This window comes from Meleagris gallopavo, chromosome 11 (genome assembly GCF_000146605.3).
Source record: "Meleagris gallopavo isolate NT-WF06-2002-E0010 breed Aviagen turkey brand Nicholas breeding stock chromosome 11, Turkey_5.1, whole genome shotgun sequence".
Taxonomy (NCBI): domain Eukaryota; kingdom Metazoa; phylum Chordata; class Aves; order Galliformes; family Phasianidae; genus Meleagris; species Meleagris gallopavo.
This window is the reverse complement of record NC_015021.2, coordinates 7,860,912-7,887,111: the sequence shown is the minus strand read 5'-3', so window position 1 is coordinate 7,887,111 and position 26,200 is coordinate 7,860,912. Positions and strand designations below refer to the sequence as shown.

At 36.3% G+C, this 26,200-nt stretch overlaps 1 protein-coding gene across 1 annotated transcript in view; it reads right to left on the bottom strand.

Moving 5' to 3' along the window:
• The window catches only part of LOC104912638 (calsyntenin-2-like), a 57,512-nt gene that overhangs the window by 13,783 nt on the left and 17,529 nt on the right, over nt 1-26,200 (bottom strand). The window contains exons 2-4 of the mRNA XM_010716678.3: nt 22,029-22,214; nt 19,093-19,341; nt 18,662-18,783 (exon numbers count right to left, since the gene is read on the bottom strand). Of these exons, the coding sequence (XP_010714980.1) occupies nt 18,662-18,783; nt 19,093-19,341; nt 22,029-22,214 (557 nt within the window). The remainder of the gene's footprint in view (nt 1-18,661; nt 18,784-19,092; nt 19,342-22,028; nt 22,215-26,200) is intronic.

The window sequence follows — 26,200 nt, the reverse complement described above, 5'->3', positions numbered from 1 at the left end:
GCTGTGACAGAGGTGCAGTCTAACAGAACGGTGTCTGACATGGAAGTGTGCATGAAGCAAAGGTATGTCACTGAATTCCTCCATGCAGAAAAAAATTGCATCTATTGGCATTCACTGATGCTTGCTGAACATTTATGAAGACCCAACAGTAGATGCGAGCACAGTGAGGCAGTGGGTGGTGCGTTTCAGCAGTGGTGACAGCAGTATGAAAGACAAGCTGTGTTCCAGACAGCCATGCAGATTTTTACAAGCATGGCATGAAGACTCTTGTTCATCATTGGTGAAAATGCTCAGCTAATGGTGGTGACCACACTGAAGAAAATGTCTTGTAGTTGAGAATTTGCTCTATCAGATAGAATTCAGAATGCTCTTCAGGCTTTACTTTTGGAGTAACCTACTTCTTTTAAAACCAAAGGTTAGCATTTTCATCGGGTCCTGTACATGTAGTATTTATGGACGAAAATAATTGTAATATTCCACCTCTATTAATTTGGGAATTTGAATTACACCTATTAATAAATTTATTCAAAAGATCATGCTACACATGTACTTTTTCAACAAATAGACTAAAAGCAGCAGAGGACACATACACACTGCTTCCAAAACATTTCCCATTTTAAAGGGGGGCTGTTACACTGATAATCTCTGTAAGGTGCTCTGAGATACAGCAGTGAGTATGACGTTTACTAATATTTACTCACAGACCACACATTCCACACAAGTTACTTATATGTACAAAACAATAAATGAAACTTTCAGGGATGAAGCACAGAACTTTGCCACTGAAATACAGCACATTCACTATCAGCATGGGTTTGTCCTTTGAAATCTATTGCTGCAGACACTGGGAAAGAATGAGGCATTATACCACCCGCCATGAATTGTTACAGATTGTCAGGCTCAATAAAATACTTCGTGGTCCTATCAGGGTTGGAAACTGTTTCTTTCTAAATGGAAAGAGCAATCAATAGTCTGAGGTGAATGCACTTCCTGATAATGAAAATGGTAACAAACTTCTTCAAAAAATGAAGTCGAATCAAGACTGAGTCAGAAGACAACAACAATAAGACTAAAACAATAACAACAAAAACCAACAGCCTAGCCAGAATATATATTGCAAGTTTAATTTTCCTCTGACAACTTTAAAGGTTTATATAACATTTCTGTTTGTTTATATTGCAGATATTGCATTATGATACGTCAGTATGACTTTCTTGTTGAACGCCTCTTAAATTCAAATAACAGAAAACAATATAAGTGTTACATAGCCTACATATGTATTTTTAAGCATCTAATATATATATAACCAGAGACTTAACAAATGCAAAAACTTAGGGAGATAATGCCTTTGAGAATTGATCATTAATTGATCTAAGCTTTTATGTTCAATTTTGAATTTTGACTAATTCCTTTACAAAGCATGAAGCTGTTTTGTTTCCAAAAGATCGTAGAACCACTTGAGCTGGAAGGGATTCTTAAAGGCCATCTGTTCCAACTGCCCTGCAGTGAACAGGGACACCTAGAGCTGCAACAGGCACTCAGAGTCTGGTCCAGCCTGACCTTGAACGTCTCCAAGGATGTGGCGTCCACCACCTCTCTATGCCCTGTGCCAGTGCCTCAGCACCATTATTGTAAAAAAACTTCTTAGAACCACAGAATCATACAATCAAATCTGCTCTCTTTTAGTTTGAAACCATCTCCCCTTGCCCAATCACAACAGACCCTGCTGAAGTCTATTATCTTCTTTCTTATAGTCTCCCTTTGGACACACACATTGATCACGTATGCATCAATTAGAAGTGACCAAATATATGTGGAGTAGCTCATTCATTTACATGGAAGCCCAAATTGTACTAGTCTACATTATTACTATGTTCTTCATAAACATGATGTATAAGCAAAATTGAACATGTTTGTTTCAGCAAACTGCCTTTGAAAACTGTTAAAACAAGCCTTTGGTCTGTGAGCTTATTCCCACCTTGGGACAGAATATATCAGTAACTACGCTGTTTCACTTCTGAGACCCCATATTTCAGTCTACCCGGAATTTAAGCCACCTTCTGAGATCCCTGGAATCTGCCTTCTGCTGAGCTGATACATACAGGGATGCTATCTGTTCTGTATTTCTGTAAAGAGAACTTATTTTTAAATCCTTGGAGCATTTAGTAATAAGTATGACCCATAAAAGTGTCATAAACTACATACTGAAATAGTAAACTTGTCACTGAAATACACGTCCAACTAGCCTCTTGAAACATGTATTATGTGCTAGAAAACCAAGGAAACACTTTTCAGTATTACCAACATAATATTTTTTAGCTAATAATCTTAGAAGAAAGAGTAAGTGACCCTAAAACAAACAAAATCTTTATTATTTGCAATTACTATTCAAATATTAATACGCTGTTATTATTTAAAAAAATAAAAAAAAAGTGACTGAAATACCAAAATTCATGTTAAAGGGTAAGTTTAAGTCAGGTATCAACTGCCTGCTGCTCCAAGGCCTGAGATTTCAAGTGGCTGAGAATTCTGGCCCTACTCCTGAAGGATATTCAATAACTCAGGATTTTTTTTCTCACTGAGAAAAGAGGCTGCACTAAGAAAAAAAGGAGGTAGGCTGTTACAGTTCAAAACAGGATGACATATTCTTCCCTTACTGTTGGTGTGTGAAGAAACACAATGCTTGTAATGCTCAGTTATGCAGTGATGTTTTAAAGGTGCAGAGCATGGTTAATGCAAACTGCAATCTGGAGACAAAGCAAACAGGTTGGTCATGGCTTGTTTGTTTTTGAGGTAAAACACCATGGTTCAGCTGCAAAAACGATTCTGAGAAGACCTCTTCTCTCCTCCTCCTCACACATTCCTACTTACATGCATCACTTGCTCTTTCAGACCAGAGCAGTGGACTGCTTGTACCTATTCCAACTCCACAGAAAGTACTATGTATAATTTTTCATTCATATGATGAATGTCTTAATATCTCAGTTCTCAGCCACCAAGCACAACGTCCTAAAACTCCTGGGTTGGGTTGTCTGCACACAGAAGTAAGTGCATCAAAATTCCTTGGAGCTCGGGACCTCTCTGTTGCTGGAAATGGAATCATTGGCTCTGAACATTTTTCACCACCTGGCAAATCTCTCTTCAAAGTCTTTCCATCTCTGAAGGAAGCACTGACACTGCTTGCAGCTCACAAGGATTGCTCTAAAGGTCCTCACCAAAGGAAGACAGAGTTGACACAGTCATTGAGCATCATTTTACACATTCCACATTTGGGGAAAGATTCTTCACGTTTGAAAGATTCTTACTCTGTTGAAGGCGTGCAGTGCAAATCAGGGATAAAGGAACTTCTGCTCCAATGCAACTCTCACGCTGATAGAATTTCTATCTCCAGAGAATCACTTAGTACGCATATGGGAGCCAACTATTATAATAATTTTGAATATTGCTGTAGTCTGTGACTGAGGTAGCTAGAACTGCAGAAAGACACGTAATACAGACTCCTTCCCCATACAGATTAGTGCTGTATTTTCTTTAGTTCCAGTAGATAATTAGGACATAATACAGAGAAAAGCAGATGTTATTTTGTTTTTATTGCAGATGAAAGGTAGCAATGAGATATAATTTGCTACCTTCATTATTTCTACGAAGTGAAGAATGGTTGTTTCTGTATTTATACTCAAAGATGAGTGAGAAAATTATACAACCCAAATATTATGTGCACTCTCTTTACTTAAATGGTAACTGCTGGGCTTTTAATTACATAGCTGGCATTTTTTAGAAAGATTGATTATATGTTGTGTATCATGAATAGGTAATTAGGTATCAGCTATATTTGTGACTTTGCTAGGGAATGCTATTCATTCAGCAGATAGCTTTCTTTTAGTACTAATTACAATTGTGTTCTTAGTGCTTTTATGTGAAGAAGCAAGATAGCACCGAGGGCAGTATCCCAGAATACTTTGGGTTGATGTTTAGGGACATGAAACAAATAGACTGTGGGAACGAATTTTCAGTGTTGCACAAACCTTAAAAGTTTTATGGATATCGTTAAAGTAATTATCTAAAAGATCAAACATTTATTCACAGTTGAGCTGGTTGAAATTTTCCCTTTGAAGCACTGCTTTGCTGATGGAAAAGTGGCTGTTGGATTAAAGACATCTTCCTAAGATAAAATGACTGTTGCTAGAAATGGGAGGATTGGATCTTCCAGAACTACTTCCCAGAATTTCTGTCCTTATTTTTAAGTTTTCACAGCAAGAACTAAAGCTCTGTCTCTATTTATCTCTTATATGAGATCTTCATATTTAACGTATCATGTTGTTTTCTGCTACTTTGCTCCCCTCTAACACTCTCAGTCAGATCCAGGAACCAGCTTCAGGCTTTTTGAAAGATACTGCTCCTCAAGGAGAGGATTAGATTGAATTTGCAGTGCTCTCTTTTGTGAAGTACTCATCAATTCAGGATCAACAACGCTATTTTAGTGTTTGTGGCTACATTTCACTCAGGGACTGTAATTCACTCACGTTCTATACAAATACAATATGCTGAATGTAAAAACAAATTCATAAAACTGATTAAATATACACAGGGATAAGGCAAAAATAAAAATACTGTGAAAAGACTATAAAATGATCATACAGCAGTACATATTCTTCAGGTGAGATACCAGAAAGTAATATGTCCGTACACAGTTGAATAAAATTAACTCTAGTCAGCAATTTTTCTGTGTAGCAGAAAGTGAATGTACATTCTGATTTAGCCTATCCATTGCTATCAAGGCCATAAGCCCCATAGAATAGTACAAGTGTAGATATCTCTAAAAGTTAAGTGGAAACATGCAAAGTCCATACCATGTACACTGCAGAAACTGTGCGCATAACGACAGACAATTCTGGTTGTATGACCTTTTGTCTTTTTATCCTCCTCCTGAACAACGAAACTGAGATCAGAATTGTGTCTGTGTGTAGAGCAATTGAAGAATGTTTGATAAAGTAATGATTTATATCTGTATATTATAGTAATTTCTCAGAATTTGCTTTACTTCCCAGAGGCTTGTGATTGTTTTGTATCGTTTGCTATTAATGTTTGTTGTAGAACCACCAAACATAAGATACTTTATATTACTGCACAGGAAAGAAATCGACTTGTGTTCTTTGCTCAATCCTCTCTTTTATGCTATGAACAAAAATAACATGGGATAGCTGAGTTTTTGATAACTTTATCAATATACATAAAGAAAACTTTATGTAAATGAAGTTCATGTAAATGCTTTCCTTCTACCTTGGATAATACGTAACAGACATGGATGTTAATGGGGGAGAGGATGGAAGTATAACTACAACATAAAAGTTGCTCTTATTTTTGGAAAAATTATTGGGTGTGCCTTTTACTTAAATTAAAAAAAAAAAATTGCAAGAATATATGCCAAAATTAGATATGCAACTCTTTATCTCTTCTGTACCTACAGATAATATATAGGAAATTTCTATCTGCTGCTGTGATTTCATTTTTCTCCTATATTTACTCTTACTCTTTAAGTATGATAAAGCCTCTTCTGAATCATAACCTTTAAGTATTAGTTTTTCATTTACTACTTTTCATTCCCTCATATTTTAGCTTTAGATTCTGAAGCCCCTGTAAAGGTTTTTATACCTATGTTTCCCAGTGATGATTAAACATGCCTGAAGGATGCAAAGATGATGCACATCTTCACATGCAAATGTGAGAAATCACATTTACACTCTAACTCTTGTAGCAAAATCACAGTTGGATTTATTATAACAGAAAAGGCAATTCTCTGGGGCAAGCAGACTATCAAACAGCATGAGGCTGTGTGCTCCCCTCAGGTGCACAGCAGCATCCACCTGTCTCTTGTTATTTAGATAGCAATCCCATTGCTGCTTAGGTTAAGAGAACAGCATTACTGGCAGTACAAATTAATAATTACCTTCCTTAAACTAGTATATTCATTGTGCATTCCCAGAGCAGAATGAAAAATTTGGAAATACAAATGGACAGAACTTCTAAAGGCATGACATTCAAGGAAGAGTTTTTCCATACAAACATTATCAGTAGCAGTTACAGATATATGCTCTTTTTTATACTGAAGCTTAAAAGCAGCACTTCCCCAGCTTGGAACTCAGACATTTGTAACAGAATATGACATATATAGTGTGAAAATTTAAGGAAACACTTTTTATCCTTCCATTATTTCTCCTTTCAAATGTTTATCCTTCCCTTCAAATTTTCAAGCAAAATATAGTACTGCATCTGAAGCCAGCAAAATTTAAGAATTAAAGAAGGAATGAGGTACTGAATTCTACATCATCATAAAAGATAAAGATTTTTGGATTGGTAATTCTAAGACATTATTGTACATGTATACACCAAGAACTGATTTGTGGTCTTCAAAGACTGAAGAAGGCCTTCAAATGCTAAAAAGGTGGCTAAATCTCCCAATCTATAAAATCATGAGGGAGGAGTTACTACTCAAAGTTGTGGGGCCTAAATGATTTTCAACATTTTCAGAGAACAAGTTCAGGAGCATATAAAAAAGCAAAAAATTACTTCATTTTATGAGTCTTTATAAAAATGTATGGTAATTCTTTATTCTTTTCCTGAAAAGTTCCAAGTAAAACTACCTAAATATGGTCCCATAAATCCAAATGATTACTTTGTATAATCCAGAAGGTGGCTAAGCACTGTTATGCCTCAATTAGTCAGTGATTAATGTAGATGCAGATTTATATTTGTAGGTTGACACTGGATGCCTAAATTCCTAAACAAAACAAGGTGCTCAACATGGATGAAAACTACAACTGAAACTTTGAATTACAGAATAGCTGAAATATCAAAGTATATGGACAGATAATGAAAACCACTGTAACTGCTTAAGTATTTTCAGATAAGTCCATAGGTAAATGGTATGACAGCTTAGAGCCATGTATTTCTGAAATCAAAACACAATTGGTCCTGTTGAGATAGAAAGTGACAGTCATGGAGAAGATGAACAGTAATGCAAAGAATCCATGTGTGAAATGCAGAAAGATCTCCTATATAAGTTATCTGAAAGAAACTAGACGTTTCCTGTTATCTGTACATATCAAGTTGTATCGTATTCTATTGTATGAACACTAGAGTTAAATTAGTGAAATCATTTTCTGTTTTAGAATATGTTTCTGAATTAGAATATACTTCTAACTGTGATCCCAACTACTCTATTTACTTTAGCTGAGCACTGGAAGATAATACGAGAACATTCACTAATTCAACCACATTCAGTTAAATATTCAGAACACTAAGAAAAAGGAAACTGGGGTCTCTGTAATGGCTATGGGGCACTACAACATACCCTTAACTCAAGAGTGAATCCAAATCCAATGATTTAAGCAGTGAAAAACAATGAAAAACAATCTGAGGTCACTTATACAAAGAAAAAAAATGCCACGCAGGCTACCATTTATAACAAGAACAATAGCTCTGGAAAAAATCTGAGTCCACAGGTGTAAAAAAAAATTGAAATTGAAAAGGATCTATTTGCAATAATATAATCACTATGATTGGGAAACAACTAAGCAAGACTCTGGACTCTCACTAAATGCTTCAAAAAATGCAGTAAAATTCTTCAGTGTCTTGAATACTATTAATTCTCAATTGTGACTGATACTGGCTTGAAAGAACTGTGCACTATCATCATCCAACTTTTTGTGTATTTTTAATAATGAGTGAATAAACTGGAGTTGATAGGATCTTATACTGGCTGCTGTAAGGATACTTAAAAAATCAGAAGGTATGCTATAATACAATAATGAGACATATTGCATCAGATATGTCATAGCAATGACATTTTTGGAACTTGATGTAGGAATTTTATGACTTAAGTAGAAAAAAATCATGGCCAACAAACCACCAATAAAAATATTACAGCTATCAATAGTAATACTAAAGCATGTTAATATATTTCCAGAAATTATGATCCAATAAAGTTGAAATCTTCAATATTAAAGTTGCTGTAGCAACAATGAAATTTCTGCTCTACTCTAAGCCTCCAACCTGCAGTGCTGTGTTCAGCTCTGGGGCACCCAGCACAAAAAGGGCATGGAGCTGTGGGAGTGGGTCTAGGGGAGGCTACAAGGATGCTCAGAGGGTTGGAGCACCTCTCCTATGGAGACAGACTGAAAGCTGGGGGTTGGTCAGCTTGGAGAAGTGAGGGGTCTGAGGAGGCCTTACAGAGGCCTTTCAGTGCTTAAAGAGGGTTACAGGAAAGCTGAGGAGGGACTCTTTGCCAGAAGTGTAGTGACAGAACAAGAGGCTTTAAAGAGGGTAGGTTTATATCAGGCATAAAAAATAAATTCTTTGCTTGGAGGGCATTAAAGAACTCTAACAGGCTGTCCAGAGAAGCTGCAGATGTCCCATCCCTGCAAATGTTCAAGGCCAGGATGAATGGGGCCATGGGCAGCCTGAACTAGTGGGAGGTGTCCTTGCCCACGGCAGACGCTTTAGGGTCCCTTCCAATCAAAACCATTCTACTGCTCCATGATCCCAAAATCCAAATGAGGTTCCTGCTACTACCTACCAAGAAAGATTTTGTAGGTTTCATTTTCTATGCACAAAGAATATGTGTCTCCAAACTAAAATATGCTTTTAAGACATGAAATTATTCATACAAAAGGATTCCCATTTTCTACTTCCATACTTCTGAAATACAAATGGATTTACAATTATTTTTAACATAAGATTCTGGTAGATGTTAAATTTTGCAGCTTTGTTTCCTAGCTCTGTTGTGCTCTGGCAGCGGTCAACAGATCCAGGCACATTTTGAAGACTTCATTTCTAATTGGTAGCATTGAATTCACAAACTGCCCTGTTATCCAGACCCTATTTAAAAGCTGCTGGCATCCTCTTTACTCTTACAGAGCTTATGTGGATTCTGCAGAATGGCCAAGATTTATATTCCCAGCAGTAGCTGAAATTGAAAAGAACAGGGCAGATTTACACCAGCAGAGGCATTGGCTTGCATGCCTTGCAGATGTTTAATGCAGCTCTCAGGAACATTTTACTTTCTTCAGCAAATAAGCCCACCATTATAGTAATAGCTCAATATGGCCGACAGACATCAATTCCCCTGAAATCTGAAAGAATTGTTTCTTAAATCTATTTCATAAGACAGTCAATATGCTAAAAAAAAGCCGAGCTCTTTGTGAAAAGTGAAATTGATCTTTTTTCAAAATCATGTAAATCGTACACATTTGTCTTAACTGTCAATAGTCATTCCAAAATACACCCCCAGAGTTGTGTAAATAGAAGAACAGTTTTTGATTATATAGAGAAGAGGTATAGTGAGGACTGATAAATCCACAGTAAAATCTCCTGCAGTCTTAGGTGTGGAGTTGTTTCCATAACAAATTACCAACATAAATTTCATTAATTATCAGCCATAATAATATATATATTTAAAATATTAGACATTAAGTGAGGAGTTGGATGAAAAAAAATTTAGGACAACATTTAAAGTTCATCTCTCTATGCAAAGGTTGTACTATGTATATCTAATACAATATAAATAATAAATAGAAGAAGAAAATAGAATTTAATGAGTGAAGCATAAAGAGATTACTAGAGCAAGTTCTTCCATTTTAATGCACATTTCAGTAGCAAAAACTTTAGTTTTTGTAAGCTTTGGTATCCTAGTCCAAAACCAAGTTGGATTTATGAAAAAAAAAAAATAAAATACAATAGAGTGATTTCCATTCTGCTTGCTAACTGTGATTGAGTTAATTTTAATTTGTATCTGACCATAATGTGCTCTTCTCCTATTTCATGCCCATTTGCCAAAACTCCACATTATTAATATTATCCTCTCCTTAAAACGAGCACCTCTTGGGCTGTACTTCTGCCCCACTGCCATTTGTTCTGCTTCGTGTATTGGCCAGGAAAGGTTTCACTGTAAGACCACACTTTTTCTTACTGCTTACTAAGCACCGCTCCACAAGAAGAAAATCCATTAGCCTTACAGAAATGCATGACCTGAGGTCTCTCTTTGAACACAGTCATCAACGTGGCAGAATAAACAGATGTGCATCCCACGGCCTAGTGTATTTCAGTAATTAATTATGAACTTCCTGAAGCTCATGTATTATATCTAGCATTCTCAGAGCAAAATGAAAAATTCTTTTGCTTTTTTTCCACCCCATCACTGTGTGATAGAAAACTGCCATAGAAGACAAGGTATTTTGCTTTTGAATAAGAGCATTGCTATACAATGTACAGTGTACAGTTGTGACAACACTGCAGTCAAGTAGGTGTTTGCAAACTGTAGTTTGTACACAAAGTGTGAGCTGCTTTTCCAGCCTTAAAACCTGTAATGTGTAATACTTATATTCACAATAGGTTTAAAAATATGGATGGCTTAATTACAGCTTTAAATAGTGAGACTGTTTTATCATACTGACAGAAACAGCACACGAAAGCCCTGATTATTCCTGCAAATGCAGTATGTCTTTATGCTGTCATGTTGTAATTTCAATGTGTCTTAATAAATTAGATCCATAGTTTGTTCACAATTAAATAATTCTATTATAATCAAGTTTGTTGCTAAATTGCATCAAGCAAGCACGTCAGTTCAGTAACACTTTATGGCTACAGTTAGTGCACTGTGTTTATTTTTTAACTATGAAAAACTGCTTTAACTGTTCAGTTGCAGTTTTTTATGTAATGGTTCATTAAAAGCAGGCATTTCTAGGCTTTTCTACTGCAAGAAACTATCAAAAATGTGGAAAGTAAAGCAATCGAAAACCAATACTTCCAGAACTGCAGACATCCAGAAACCATGGAACCAAAGTAGGAATAAACAGCTGATGCACACAGATAAATCACTTCATATTTCTCTCCTAATGTGCATTGTGAAGGGTAAAGGTGTTGGTACCAACTTTGTGAAGTTCTTCAAGCACCCTTCTGAATGTTCCTAAGTCATCCTGCTTTACTTGAAAGATAAGCCACTCAGCAGTCCTAGTAAAATCATCCAAGTAACAACAGATTTCGCTCATGGGCAACTTCTTCTAAACAGTTATGCACGTTTTGTAAAAACTCTGGTGGCATAATTGATAAACCAGAGTGTACAATATAAATATTAATAACTCATAAGTAAGAAAACAAATGTGCCCGTTCACTTTCAAGGTAATTCAATTCAGATCTTAATTGGGAATTTTTGTTTTAGGTTTCCTTTCGGTTTCAGAGTTCTCAGAGTATTGCAGAAAACTAGGCAATTTAACAGTCCTTAATCCAGGCTTCTAGGTGTATTAAAAACTCTCCATGGGCATTTTCACTCTGTGAGAAATTCAGTTGATATGGGGACATTCCCATGGTAAGCTTTAAGTCAGTAATACTTATTATTTCATGGTGCTACAACAGCCTGGCTCATCTTAAGTCTTCCGAAAAGAGCAAGCTAGTATGAACAACTTTCAAAACAATATTCCATGATAATAAAACTATCACGGTGCATTAAAATGAAAAACTGCATAATATGGAATACATAGAAACATATATCAATAATTTCAAGACAATGCAATTAGTTAAATTATAAAATACTTTCTGTGGGCAGTTCAGTTTCTCCTTAAGGGATATAGAAGGTTTACAGAGGCACAGAGCAGTCACTGCATTTCACACTGGACCACAGAAATCGGAAGTGCACAAATCTAGGTTAATTTATAGAAAATACTTCAGAGCCAGGCTAAAGGAATATTTGCACGTCATAAAGCAAGTTCTTGCCAGCTACTATGTTTTGTTTTTTCAATATTTTGTTATTAGCAATGATATCACAGTTGCATTAAAAACATATCTCTAAAATGCTCCAATGAGCTGGAATCTCAAAGAGTTTTTCAGCATTTGTCAGCACTGCAGACTCAGCCTTATGCTAACAAAGGCTGTTTTGAAAAACAGCCTGATGCTGAAAAGAAAATTATCAAAATAGCACTTAAAGATGGAAAACGGTAAATAAACCATATCAGATATGACAGAGCTAAAATGTAAAAGACTCGAGGTGCTACTGAAGTTTTTTGAGTCCTGGGATGATTTCATCCTAGTTGCTAAATTAACATGATTCATTTACAATTTCTCTCTTACTGGCTCCGATGTAAGTTTGGAGCTTTGTTTCTTTAGTCTTATCAAAGCTGTATGTATGCATAGATCAGTGCAGGTTTGCATACCAGTTTTAAAAAAGTGGTTAAGAGCATGAGGAACTCTTCTGGACTTCTAACAAAGATGGACAATAAAACTCGGCAATAAAATAAGTTAACTTTCAGCAAGGCATAATGTTAAAAAGTATGGGACTAACAAGCCTTGGGTTCTTTACATTTAAGTGAAGTACACAGCACACAGTGACGGCAAAAGCTTGCATCTTCCTCTCCCACTTCACTCTCCAGGACAGAGACAACTATGTACTTCCCATAAATTTTCTTTCTTTCTGAGTCTGTCCAGAAGGAGGACACTTAGGACTCTCATAATGTAAATGATTGTCTTCTCAGTAGTTCTGATGTACACAGGTAAACAATTTTGAAAAATCAGCACATGAGGAGTTTTCACTCATAACTGCTGTAACTCAGCAGAAACAGCTAATTTAACTAAGACAAGGTGCAGATTTCAAATCCCTTTCACTTTGCCTTCTTACCACAAAATTTTTTTCAAAAATCAGCTCCTGTTCTATCATGGCCTTTCATGGTGTTTTAAAAAGTAAATGGCAATGAAGTGCTTCACTGAACAGTACTGCTTTCTACAGGTAGAAGACCCCACTATATGTGGTCAGTGAATTAAATGCAAGTGCAGCCCTGCCTCGCACCTTCAGTGTGTCTCTGTATGTGCTGAGACAGAATGCATCATATTCGTATTTATCTAAATAACCTGCTTTCTCTATTTCCTACTATGGAAGTAATTGTACGAAGGTTTTCCACAATGAAAAACACTGCAGGCTTATTTTGGATTATTCAAAGCAATTTTTCTCATCTTAAAAGAGAAACAGTGACTGTCTGTCTCTTTTGCTGATTTAGAATGACTCTGGACCATGTAGTGCAATCTCTGTTTTTTAAGGGGATCAATAGCGATTTTGCTTGTGGGCTGAAAGACAATCTTCAGGATGATAACATGAAAAAACAACAATATAATTCTCATTGCAAACAAAAACATTAAAAATGTGGATACTTGGCTAAGATCCTTTCCCCCGCTCAAAGAAGTATTCCCATTCTGACTCAAAAGAAGGCAAAAAACCTCTTGGCTTGACTGTCCCTCAGCATCAGTTCAAGTAATGTAACATCCATAGTACACACAGTGTGAAAGACTGAATTGGCCTGCATAATGTTATGTTTTCCACTCTAACCAATGGCTTGTATGCCTTGTTCATTATTCAAAGAATTATTTGGATTTAGTCCCATGAAGGCTAGAGAGAACAGAGAACAGTTACACGGAACATGAGGGACAGAGTTCTCAGTCTACTGACCTGAAATAAAGAGGGCAGTTACTGCAGAAATTTGATGATCAAGACTTTTTCCTGAAGATGACAATGAGGAAAGGGGCACTAATTCAAACCTTCTCAATAGAGTTGTTAGCAAAGCTCAGGAATATTTTTGCATTGATAAGAAAAGAAGACTTGATCTTTTGTTTGCTTGGTTTTAATATCTGTAAGGAGAAATTCTGCCAGTGTTAAAATCATTCTCCCACTAATTTCAACAGTGCTCAATTTCTGAAATATATGATCTCATTACACATTGATCTCTTTTGCAGTTCTGATATGCATGCATCAAGGAAATTGACAAAAGCTAGACACAGCACTAGTGGCTGAAAGGAAACATGATCAAGAGTGAAGTTAAGAATCTCACCAGCTCTCCATTTTCCTAGCCTGCTGTATTGCTGCAGAGATCAGAAAGCTCAGAGCTGAACCAGAACCATACCACATGTGGTTATCTCCGGTGTGCCTGAGGAGGCTGTACAATACAGCCATTTTCTGAAAACCTGTCATCTGTCCATAAGATGAGGATACGTACATAAAGAACCCTAAAGATCAATCACCACAGACTTGAAGAAGATTTAAAAAAATCAAAGTATATTTCATGTGTTATTCTTTGATGGCCCAAATTTATATTTGGCTACCTAAATTGTCCACTTTTAGCACACCTGTTCCTACTCATTTGAGAAAATTAGATACCGGTTTAGGTGCCCTTTACTGACTTTGTTGACAAAGCCTCTTGTAATAGGTACTATGGCGTGAAGGGAGTCATATAATTAAGTATGAGAAATTGGGGGGAGGGAAGGGGAATCAATTTCTTCCACATTTCCTCCCATTTCTTATAAATAACAATTTCAGTTCAAAGTCTGTTAGCTCTCATTAATACTTTCTTAATAGTTTAATAGTAAAGGGACATATACATAGGCCATGCACACTCTGTATAATAAGCAAAAAATTTCCTTACTGAAGTCCATCCAGTTTAATGTAACAATTAGGGCTGGACACCCTTAAAGCCACACTGAAAATAAATTCTGCAGAACTACCTTGGCCACCACAGCTATGTGGAAGATTCAGACACTTGCTGTGCATTACAGTTATGGTTGCATTGCATCTCAGAATTTCAGCGGCACTGCTCACGTGTAGGTATATAAAATGGGACACGACCTCTTGTATTTGGCCAAGAACAGAGACTGCAACTTAGGTTTGTGCCACACTTCTGTACCACAAAGATGTGATCTAAAGAATTAAATTAAATTTGGAATGGTAATAAAGTCACATTCCTGGCCAGTGCCAGGAAAGAATGAGTAGTTTTGTGGGATAGGTAAAGCCCAAAGCAGCTGGTATAATAAATTTTACTACTCTGCTGTAACAATGATAAATGATTTCACTGGTTTATGCTTCACCCTCTTCCAAGGTCACAGGATTCCTCTCGGAAAAACAAGCCATGAATTGTTGTTGCAATCATAAAGCAAACTCAGCAATGAAGTATGCTGCCACATTTTACTCTGCTCTAGCTGTGCTTGGTACCAACCATTGAGCTGTCTTCCACAGTTATGTATGCAACCTGATCTGTAGCACTGCATATCACAGTGCATTGCAGACTGTAAGAAAATGTCCAACAGTTACCTACAGCCTAATTCCCACACTTTAAAAAAAAGACCAAACCAAACCTGAGGAATCTGAAAGACTTGTCTCTACACAATGAATAGTTCTGAAGATGAGATTTCCAAAGGTCTTTCAGTCAGAATCTAAATATGAAAAAAAAATAAAAATAAAAATCAACTGGTGGTATTTTCAGAAGAGTCCAGAGCAGTTAATTTACTTTTGAAAATCTAGCCCTTACTTCTTTCCCTTTTGAGATCAAGGAGATTTTATTGGAATGCTGTCCAAATGGGTTTTGAATATCTCCAAGAAGGTGACACCACAACTGCTCTGGGCGACCTGTTCCAGTGCTCCATCACCCTTACCATAAGTAAGTTCATATGCATATTTGTAACTTCCCATGTTCAAGTTTTAGACCACTGCTCCTTATCCTATCACTACACACTACTCAAAAGAGCCTGGTCTCATCCATCTGCCTCTCACCTCCCTTTAGATATTTGCAAACGTTAAAGAATAAAAATGAACCGTATATATAGCTCATCAGTAACATCAATGCTACTCTATTTCCAGTGCAAGGCTAATCACACATAATAATCGACTTGATAATGAATCACAGAATCACAAAGCATCCTCAGTTAGAAGGGACCCAGAATGATCATCAGGTCCAACCCCTGGCTCTGCACAGGACTATCCAAAGCCAAACCCTACGTCTGAAGTGGTATCCAAACTCTTCAGCAGCTCAGGGCCATGCCCACCACCCTCTGAAGAACCTTTCCCTAACCCCCACCTGACACAGCTCCATCCAGTTCCATGCTGGCTCAGATTCAACTTGCTGACAAGCAGAACACCCAGATTCCTTTATGTTGGGCTGCTCTCCTGCCTCTTGTCCCCCAGTCTGTACATATATTTTGGATTGTCCCATCCCAGGTGCCGATTTGGCACTTGCTCTTGTTCAACTTCATGTAGCTGGTGATTGCCCACATTTGTCAAGGTCTTTCTGCAAGGACTCAATCCTTGGGGAGACAACAGCTCTTGCAGTTTAGTGTTGTCCTCAAACTTAGCACATACTCAAGTCCTGCATTCAGACAGATCAAGCCTTTCCTTTACAGATTTAGCACTTAGTCCTGTAGAGGGGAGAGTAATCTACAAGGTTTAAAGACTTTTTCATCTTGCTTTCTAAATTTCTAAAATACCAAATAAAACCATAGGAACCAAAGAGGGGTTATACATCTCCTGTTTATCCCATCAACAAAATGTACTTAAGTGTCTTTTTCTGGTTAGACCTGGGAGCTGACTGACATTGCAGAACATCATGTGGGTACACAGCTACTTCCCTGCAGAAACCATGCTATTGAAATCATGGAGCATTTGCAAGAAATTGCAAAAAACTGGGAAGATACTGCTATGAGTTGTACTATAGCAGTGTTGTTCCTGCCCTATGAGAATCTTTTCCATTTATTAGGAAGTCAGAAGATCATATTAGAGATGCAATTAATTGCCAAAACATGAGCTTTATCTTATTGACACACAAATGCACATGGCAGCTTGTTTAGTATATATATTTTAGTTCAATTTTATTTTTGCTTTGGAGTTCGCATAAGAGAATGTTTTGTGAATAGGCTCATGAAAAAGTTACTCTCAGAAAATTTTCCTACCAAAAGAATCAATTATTTATAAAATGCCATACTTAAAGCATGGTATACTTCCACCTCATGTAGTTCAGGAGATACTGCCTATTTTGTGATATAAGAAGGAAAATAGAACTCGAAAGATACTAGCATTTCAGTACTTTCTGATTTATGTCTTTTTTTAAAAAAAAAACAACAAACCAACTCTGGAAATGATATAGAGAAACTAAAGTGCGAATAAAGTAACATTAGATGAAAAAGTTCTTTCACATGATCAGATACATCCCCTGAAAAAGGAAAATTGCTCTTGACAGTCCATTTTCCAATGCTTCATCATGGCTAAGTTACAAGAGTTACACACAAATTTCTTTTACTGAGTGGACACAGTTACTCTCCCATTCTAAAGATACAGAAGAGAAGCTGACTGCATTCAGCTTTCCAAGTCAAAATGCAGTCATTTCGAAATTAATGCCTCCTATTTATCTCCATGAAAACTACAACAAATAGTACAATAACATTATTTGATAGAGAAAATTCTCAACTACAAAACACTTCTCTTCAACACAGCCACCACCATTAGCTATGCATTTTCATCAGTGATAAACAAGCCTGCATGGCTGTAGTCTGACTTTCACATTGCTGTCATCACTGCTCACATCCACTCTTTATTCTCCATAAACCTTCAGCAAGCATTGACATATGCCAATAGGTGCAATTTCTTCCGCATTCAGTGTCACCCCTTTGCTTCATACACACTTCCATGTCAGACACCATTTTGTCAGACTGCCTCTCTGCTGCCATCTGTCACATGGCAGCAAAATGCAACAATATTGTTGGGAAGGTCCAACCTCTACTGCCATACTGTCAACATCTGCCTCTGACATCATGGGCCAACATCATCAAACAGCAAGCATTACTTCTGAAGCCGACCTCACGTTTTACATGAACTTTATAGTACCATTGATGATTTTAGATCTTTACTACACAGCCATTTGAAATTCATCTTAGCATTCAGAACAGTATTTTCTGAGCTGACATTGGTTAATGAGAATGGTAATCTTAAATATGATATAATGCAAATGTATCCCTTTCTAGGCACCAAGACTTCATATCGCATACAGTAGAAACTGTTTCCAAACTGGTTAATGGATATGAAAAGCAAGTGCTATGATCATCCCATGGTTTATCACCACATTCTTTTGATAATCAAGACACAAATGGTCTTTTAATAGGTATTTTTAAGGTAAATTAGCAAAGTTACCACTCCTATATCTACGTCTTTGATACTACAGTGTGGGCCAAAATACATGAATAAACTTGCTTACGTAAAATACCAACTTGATGAGATGTGTCTTCTTTTATCCAAATGATCCTTATCTTGTTTAAAATTGATAAATATTTCAAAAACAACTCTTATCTCTTTAATAATAATTTCCTTGCAATATACTCTTCATAAAAATGAGAAATTACACACAGCATAGCAGATGAAAGTGAAAATCCACAGATTAGACTTAAAATATTTTAAAAATTGCTTCCCACATATCAGCATACTCTGTAGTGAAAAGACTTCTATCACTTCCATTATGCTGATACAGTAGATTGTTTTTTTTTTTTAAATGATAAATGGAAAACTTCTATGGAACTACATGTAATGTCATGACTCTAAGATTCTCCATTGACAATGGATATAAACCTCTACTTAGTGTTTAATATGACTCCGCTAAGGAACTAACTGAAACAAATGATTCAGCCAAGCTAACTAATTTAACTCTTTCTCTGTGGAGCCCAGTAAAGTCTCACAACAGTTGGAATTTCAAACGTAACTGAAGTAGTCTTCTGATTTCCCCAAGCAATTGCGTTAGTATTTGAGTTGTTCTCTATGATTTCTAAAGCAGATGGATATAAGAGTGGGTTACAGATAAGAAAAAGCCACAAGTACCTGATCCAGTTTCCAGTGGAACTCTGCAGGGCGGAAGGTGTCAGCCTGATCAAAGTCTTTACGCAGCAGAAACACTAATCGGCAGTTGTGCACGTACAAGGCATAGTGATGTCGGTTCATTTCTGAAAGAGGGTGCAGGAAGATTAGTGAGCTGAACTATCGTCAACGCTTTTCTTTAGGCTAAAGTGTTTCAAAGCAATACACATCTAAAAGACAAAAAACCCAACAAATCAAAATTGTGTTTTTTCCAATATTGTGCATCATTATGTTTCTAGTGAAAGCTATATAATATCTTCCAGAACTATGCCATATTCGTTTTATGGAAGCATTATGTGCAAGTTAATAAATAAGACCCAAATCAATATTCAACCTAACTACTTATAGAGCTTCACCAAATATGTTATGCCTTTCTCCTCAATAGAAAGACTCACCTGTCTTGTCAGAATTGCAGAGAATAGTCTCCTTCTCAGCTCTTAGTCCTGGGCTAGGTCCGTGTTTCATCCACAGAGAGATGGTGAATTGATCAGTTAAATTCTTTGGGACTATTCCATCTGGGATTTTGGCTCCTTGTTTTCCATCAAATTTAAAAATCATGTCATTATTATCCATGACAAGCCCAGCCGTCCAGTTAGTTGTTGCACTGGGAGATGGTAAGAGATCAATGGCACCTGAAAATGCTCCTGCAAAAGGCATATAATTAATAGCAGAATGAGAGACTAATGAAAAAGCTGTACAGATCAATTTACCATGGGTGTGGGGCCTGATTCACACGCCTATATTATTTTCATATCCCAAGCTTCACTGTCAAATTACATACACATTATTTAGTAGCAAGCACGCTCAACCAGTAAAAGCAGTAGATGAAACACATACTGCACAGTGACTACAGAAAACATTACGTTACTTCTCTTAGCAGTTTCTCATTATTTCCTAAAATTCATTAGTGATATTTCTTCAGTTATTTCAAGAAGTGTTAAGACTAAAACAAAGTTTTATACTTAAACAGGAAGACTTCACATCCTCTTTCCCATCTGCACAGAGATATGCAGTATATGGAGGTGATATGTATCCAAATTGAGTACAGTGGATATGAATGTAGAACAAGTGCCCCAATGTCCAACAGAAAGCAATGGATTCTCATATTGTTGGTATGAATATCATTGCATACATTGAATATTCACTGTATAAGAGGTAGAATCACTTTAATGCTGGATTGTGTCAGGGTGTAGTAGCTCCATGTATTGTTGCTTAATGATAGATACAGGACTTCAGTGGTACTCAGAACTCAAATTAGCCCCTCTCCAGAATGTAAATCATTAGTAAATGGTTTCTAGTTAAATGCATTTATTAGTTAGAATTAACGGGGGGGGGCAGGGGGAGCAACCCTTGAGTCTTTCACATATTGTTTTTTACTATTGTTGGATGACAAGGTAAAAAAAACACTTCCTAAAATGCTCTGAGGCACAATACTAATAGGTCCTTGACTTTAAATGATTTGGCTGCAATTTAATCAGTAAAACTGCCCACCTTTACTGTGAAAAGTAAGTACGCATTACTGAATTACTGAAAGGCAGAGCTGAACTATCAGTCACATAAAAAAAAAAGTGAATTTTAATGCATGGTTCTCTGCACCTGAATCCTCTGCATTTCTAACTGACAAATTAAGAACTGAGCACAGGATTTATAAACTGGATCCTCAGTTACAGAGAGACAATCTTGCTTTTTATATGGCGCAAATGAATACTTGTCTCTGATCATTCAATTCTGCACTTTCTGCAATCACACAATACTTCACTGATGGAAAAAAATGCAGGGATTTCTTCCTTCACTAAGAATTTATTTATCCAACCATAAGATAAAGTAAGATCATTGCTAGAAGAAAACTGTTTTCCATAAATAATTTATTTAACCTGCTTTCATAAGATTACCTGTTCTCTCTACAGTAAGGATGGCAACAAAAGCCAAGTATCAAAATGTAAATCTTTCTTAATGCAATTCTGATGTAAAGTTCACTTTCATTTTAACCTTTTTATCAAAGTCCTATTATCAGTTTCTATCCTGCCTTTACTTCTCTATGAACAAATGGAAACCTTGGTCAAAAAAAATGCTCTTTCAATCAGTAAGACTTTCCCCACTTCCTTTACATACACTTTTTACGTTCTATTTTTTCAACTGCTTTACATCCCATTCCTCCACAGATATGCTAAGCTAAAACTGGAAGTTCATCAGTATAGTTAGATTCTGTCCACTCGCTCATACACTGCCTGCAGATACTACAATGCCATTGTTAAACCTGTGGCAATGTACTGACCATTCTGTTTTTAACCTGTTTAGGTCTACACATGGTACAGCCAGCCACTGAATTAAAGTTTGACATTGGGGAAAAATCCAGTTTATTCAGTAGAAAAAGAGAAAAACTTGAAATTCAATGTGCTAGTCCTTAAGATTTAGCAGGTAAAGTAATGTTAATAAGGAGCTGCTCATAGTGTTCGTGCCATTTGCAGTACAGGTCTGCAACAGGCATAAAACAATGTGCTTTTTGCTACCAACATTAAGTTCTTAGAGTCAGCGAAAGTATTTGACTTAAGCTATAATGTATTTATTTTTATTTTAAACAGTAACATTTTATGAAATCAGTTTCAGGGTCTGGTCTCATAGCTTTGTTCAATCTCTCAATTCTAACATCATGAATATGATGATGCATACAAATGGTAATGGGCTCTCTCTCTTTTTTTTTTTTTTTAGGACCTTAGTTGGACAGAGATAGAGAATTAAACTAAACAATTTTCAGGTTGAAAATATTTTGACGTTATGTGAATTCTGTTTCTCTCCTTCATGTTTACCTCTTTTCTCAGACCCCACAAGTGTTTCTTAAATATTTTTCCTCAAATTATTGCCCGGAATTTCCTTTATTTTTGTTTGCTTTTGCTCTGGCATAGTACTTAGCAGCAGAGCAGAAAGCTGAGTGAAGAAGACTTAAAACAGAAGATAGATTCAATTATGAAATCCTATGGTTTTCGTTTGATGGCCAGTTTATATGTGAATTCTCAATATACTGTCACAAAAACAGAATTAGTACCAAAGGGAAAAAAAAATGTGAAAGATGTAGGATAAGAAAATAGGAAAAAATAAAGAAAGGAAGAGCGGGAAATGAAGAAAGAAAAGTAGTAAAGCAGGACAAAGGCATGAAAAAAAAAAAGTGAAAATAAATGGAAGAGAATAGGGCGCTAGTTAATCATCAGTTCCTTGATTTTCGTTGCTACAATAAAAGATGAACCAGCTGAGCTAAATGCATATATTGCATGCTTACAAGCCACAAGGATTTGGCACAACAGATTGTTACATTAACTGACAGCCATGTTCATACCACATAGTTTCTGCAGAGATTTTTCTGAGTAGGTTTCACGATCACAGCCCTTTCCAATGTAGTTGGTCTGCAGTTCAATTGTTGTATGTATTGATGAAACTGGGCCATCACATGTTTCTAGATGAATACTGGGAAACAACGGTATGCTGCCAGAACCAGGTTTGTATTCAATACGTTTGTTCCAATCTGGAAAAGTACAACAACAAAAAATTCAAGAGAGATTAAAAATGGGAAAGGAATTATGTAATTTTAGATGTCATACTGCTATCAAATGCCCCTGGCTAAGACAAAATCATTTCTTTTATTAATATCCTATAAATTTGATTTTGCTTCACCATCAGACTCTACTAAGTAATACCACTAAATCACACAAACATGAGTTACATATTCTGACATAACTGCTAATCAGTCTGGGTCTCCAATGTCCATGCTGATATGACATCCTGCAAGCTAGCTCTACTGAGATGGGGCTGTTGGCTCCACTGAATTTGGTTAGATTTCGTAGTTTAAGATAAGAAGAAATATCTCCAAGGACCTGCAATAGGCATCAGTCTTACTGGACTGTGTCCAAAAGCTAATATAACATGTTTATAGTGTACTTCTTGTCTTTTAATTTTGTTAAGTATCCATGAGTGAAAGTTGCAGCTCAAAAGACTACTCATGCATTTAGCTAGGTCTGGCTAAGCTGTACTTGTGCAGATGTCTCACAGCCAATAACACGTTGAACAATCACCTGCCATAGGCCACCTGGACATGGTATACATACCACTGTTTCTCAACTGAAGCATTTAATTTTTTAAATCCAATTAACTACAACTTGCTTCAGAGAAATCCTAAACAAGCATCATTAGTTAAAAACATGAATTTTTGGCTAATTCCTGTTCATATTTCAGCCAACTGTAGCCAGCCTACTAAAGAACATAAATGACAATGCCACACCAATACAGAGATGTAAATAGTTAATTATTTTGAAGTCACAAAACTATTCAGCTCTGCTACCAGAGCGTACCATCTGTGTACCTGTAAAATTTCCCACCAGAAATACTCTTGCATACATAGTTAAAGTTCCTCTATTTTTAGTCCTAGGTAAAAGAAGAGTCTATAAATGGAAAAAAAAACTAGGTCCTGGCAGTCAATGAAATTTCTTAAAGCAAATGTACAGAGACAAATCTCTATGAATTCAGTAAGTGAAAAAGTTTGGTGTTTTTCAAGGGACTTAGTTTTCAGAAAGTTTGAAGAGTGCTCTATAAATACCATAACAAAATCTGGCAGTTCAGGCAAAAACTTTGAAATGCAGAGCAATCGCTAGTCCAGAGTACAGACAAAAAAGATGAGATGGTGACAATCTGCATCTGCATTGGGACTCTCAGATTTTCTTTGTGACTTTTAATACGAATGGTGATGACAAAGCATTTTGCTTCTATGAGGAAGCTGAGACTTCAAAGAAAATTCTGTAGATATTCAAACTATTTTTAGTAGAATTTTTAGGACATTCCCGACTGAAAAACAGCTATGACTGCTTTACTGCCTGTGCACATATCAGCTGAGCTACTACTGTAGTACTAATTTTCAGGTAGTAACATTCCATATAAAGTTAGATTTGATCTGCAATATTGCATATATTTCTCTTTACTGACAATGTAAACAGTTCCCATTGAATTACAAGAATCATAAGGGATATCATTACAACAACAGATTTATCTTTCCAATCTATTTTTGAAAGTTGAAATTAACATTTTCCAATCAAATGTGAGCAGGAGATTATTTCAAATACTTAAGGTAAAAATAAAACAACTTGTTTTGAACATAAGCTAATAATGTAAGAATTAACAAGTATTATTGCTTTTTCTAATCTCTTAATCACAAAGTAGTAAAGCATATTCCTCACCAACAAGAAAAATAATAGTCAAATCTGTATCCCAGAAGCTTTCAGATTTCAGACACTTTCTTGTTTCTCCGTTATAACTAATTAACTGGCTCTCATGCAAAATATTCATAATTGGGAAATGTAACTGAATTACTCACTGTAACTTATCTACATGCAAATGCACATGCAACTGCAGATACATGAAGAATGCTTTATATAAAACACAATAAATAAAATGTCTCAACTCATATGGAAGAATAATGGTACTCTATTACTGCTATATGGGCGTCCCTTGAATTGGAAGAGTTGTTTCATTTCCCGATATTACCTTTTTACTTGTTAAAAATGATGACTTGTGACCAGGAATCATAAGCCCTGAATGTTCTAAATTACCTGCATTTTTCTCAGCTCTAAATTGTAAAACATCAGCTACACTTGAACTAATGTCTTTGTACCTTGGTCTCCTGCAGCATCACAGATTGATCCAAAATCCTAAGTCTCACCTGAACTTCTTTCACTGATGGAAAGAGGCTTCAGCATATATTTAAGAAGTCAGCCAAGGACTACCCCAAACCACACACAACGCCTTCCCAGGCAGGCACGGGGCGGTAACTGGGATACCTTAAAGTTATTAACACCTTTGCTACTGTCTTATTTATATAGTAACTGTCCCCGTGGCATTTCAGTGTCTCAGATGCCTTGAGGTTGAGGCCAGCATCTTCTGTATCTGACTACTAGTGAAGTTAGAAATGTTGAAAAAGGCATAGAATCAGAACAAGCAAAAAGAACTGGTGGTAGTGTGGTTGTTTTTTTTTGTTTGTTTGTTATGAGAAAGAACCAAATCTTTCATTTAACACTGAATGTGGCAAAGTTGGTTATTTTACTTTCTCCCAGAATTGCATCCTCTATTGGACACATTCAAAAGACCAGCACCTTCCCCTTAGGAATGTTGTGGCAATTTTTCAGTTCCTCTAGAATTGATTCAGAGGAAGAACCTTATGTAACTTAAGTTTGCGAAGACTGAATTTCAGAACTGGTATTTTGAACTGGATCTTAAAATGTGACTCATGTCCATGCTTTTCAAACAGTCAGAAGACACAGTCCCATCTGAAACAGCAGGCTGTGCTTGATTAACTAAACTCAAACAGTATCGTTTGTCCTTTGGCACAAGCTAATGTACAGCATTACCACATTATAGTGCAAATTTAGGAAGGTAAACACTGACTCCCCAGTGTGGGGGGAAGTGGGAAGCCAATGGCAAAAACTTGATTAAAATCAGCCCTCTTTAGCCTGGCAAAAGACAGTCTTCACTTGGATTTTTTTATTCAACAAGCCTTACAGAATTCTCTATAGAGAAGGCAAAAATGGGTTACTCTGAAAAAGTAAAGCTTGTGGAACACAGGGATCCATCTAGTAAGGATCCTTATGAATCTACCTTGGGATTACTTGACTTCTCTATCCCTGATCTTGACGCAAAACTGTATTAACTACTGTTGCTGATGAAAAAACTGAAAGGTAATCCTACACTGAAAGTTAATGTGGAAACAGAATATACTGAGCACAGGACAAGATGATCTTGGTAACTGGTGTTAAAGAAACATTGCTTTGTGGTTATGATACAAAGTACCAGTTCATGCTCAGGAACTTCTTCAGTAAACTTGTGCATCAGTACTAAAAGAAGGAAACGTGGAAAAAGAGCTGATTCCATTAGGTTAATAGTACACCCATGAACCACCAGTCTGATATGACCAGGCAAAAAAAAAGAGTAAAAGACATAAAAAAAAAACAACACTTATATGGAACATTCACGTGTATTTAGCCATAAGACATAAGCAGAATTAGCTGAGTAAATGCAATTCTAGCTTAAAAATGAGATTGAAACAGATCTGTCTGCTTTGTCTGGTAGGTAAACGGAAGAACAATGCCAGAACAAGTACTGAAAATGAGTATAAACTCATGTAACCTGTGAGCCCCACAACTAGAGGTACTCAGCAATTCAATTAATTTTCAAATGTCTGAAAAAGATAAGACTAGGTATTCTGCTAAAGAGTGTGATTCAATTTAACAGCTCAATGTGAGCATTTCATTATAATTACCCTGATTTAATGACACATACACAGCAGCTCCAAGATTACAGTGGCATAAAGTCATAAAGCAATAACTTTCATTTCAAAAAATGAGCAAATATCTTGTACAGCTAAGACAACACAAGCATTACATTTTAAACTGCCAGGTGCATGCATGGAATGAGATTGGAAGTCAATTTATATTTACTGAAGATATTTATTTGTGGCGGCTTTTTTTT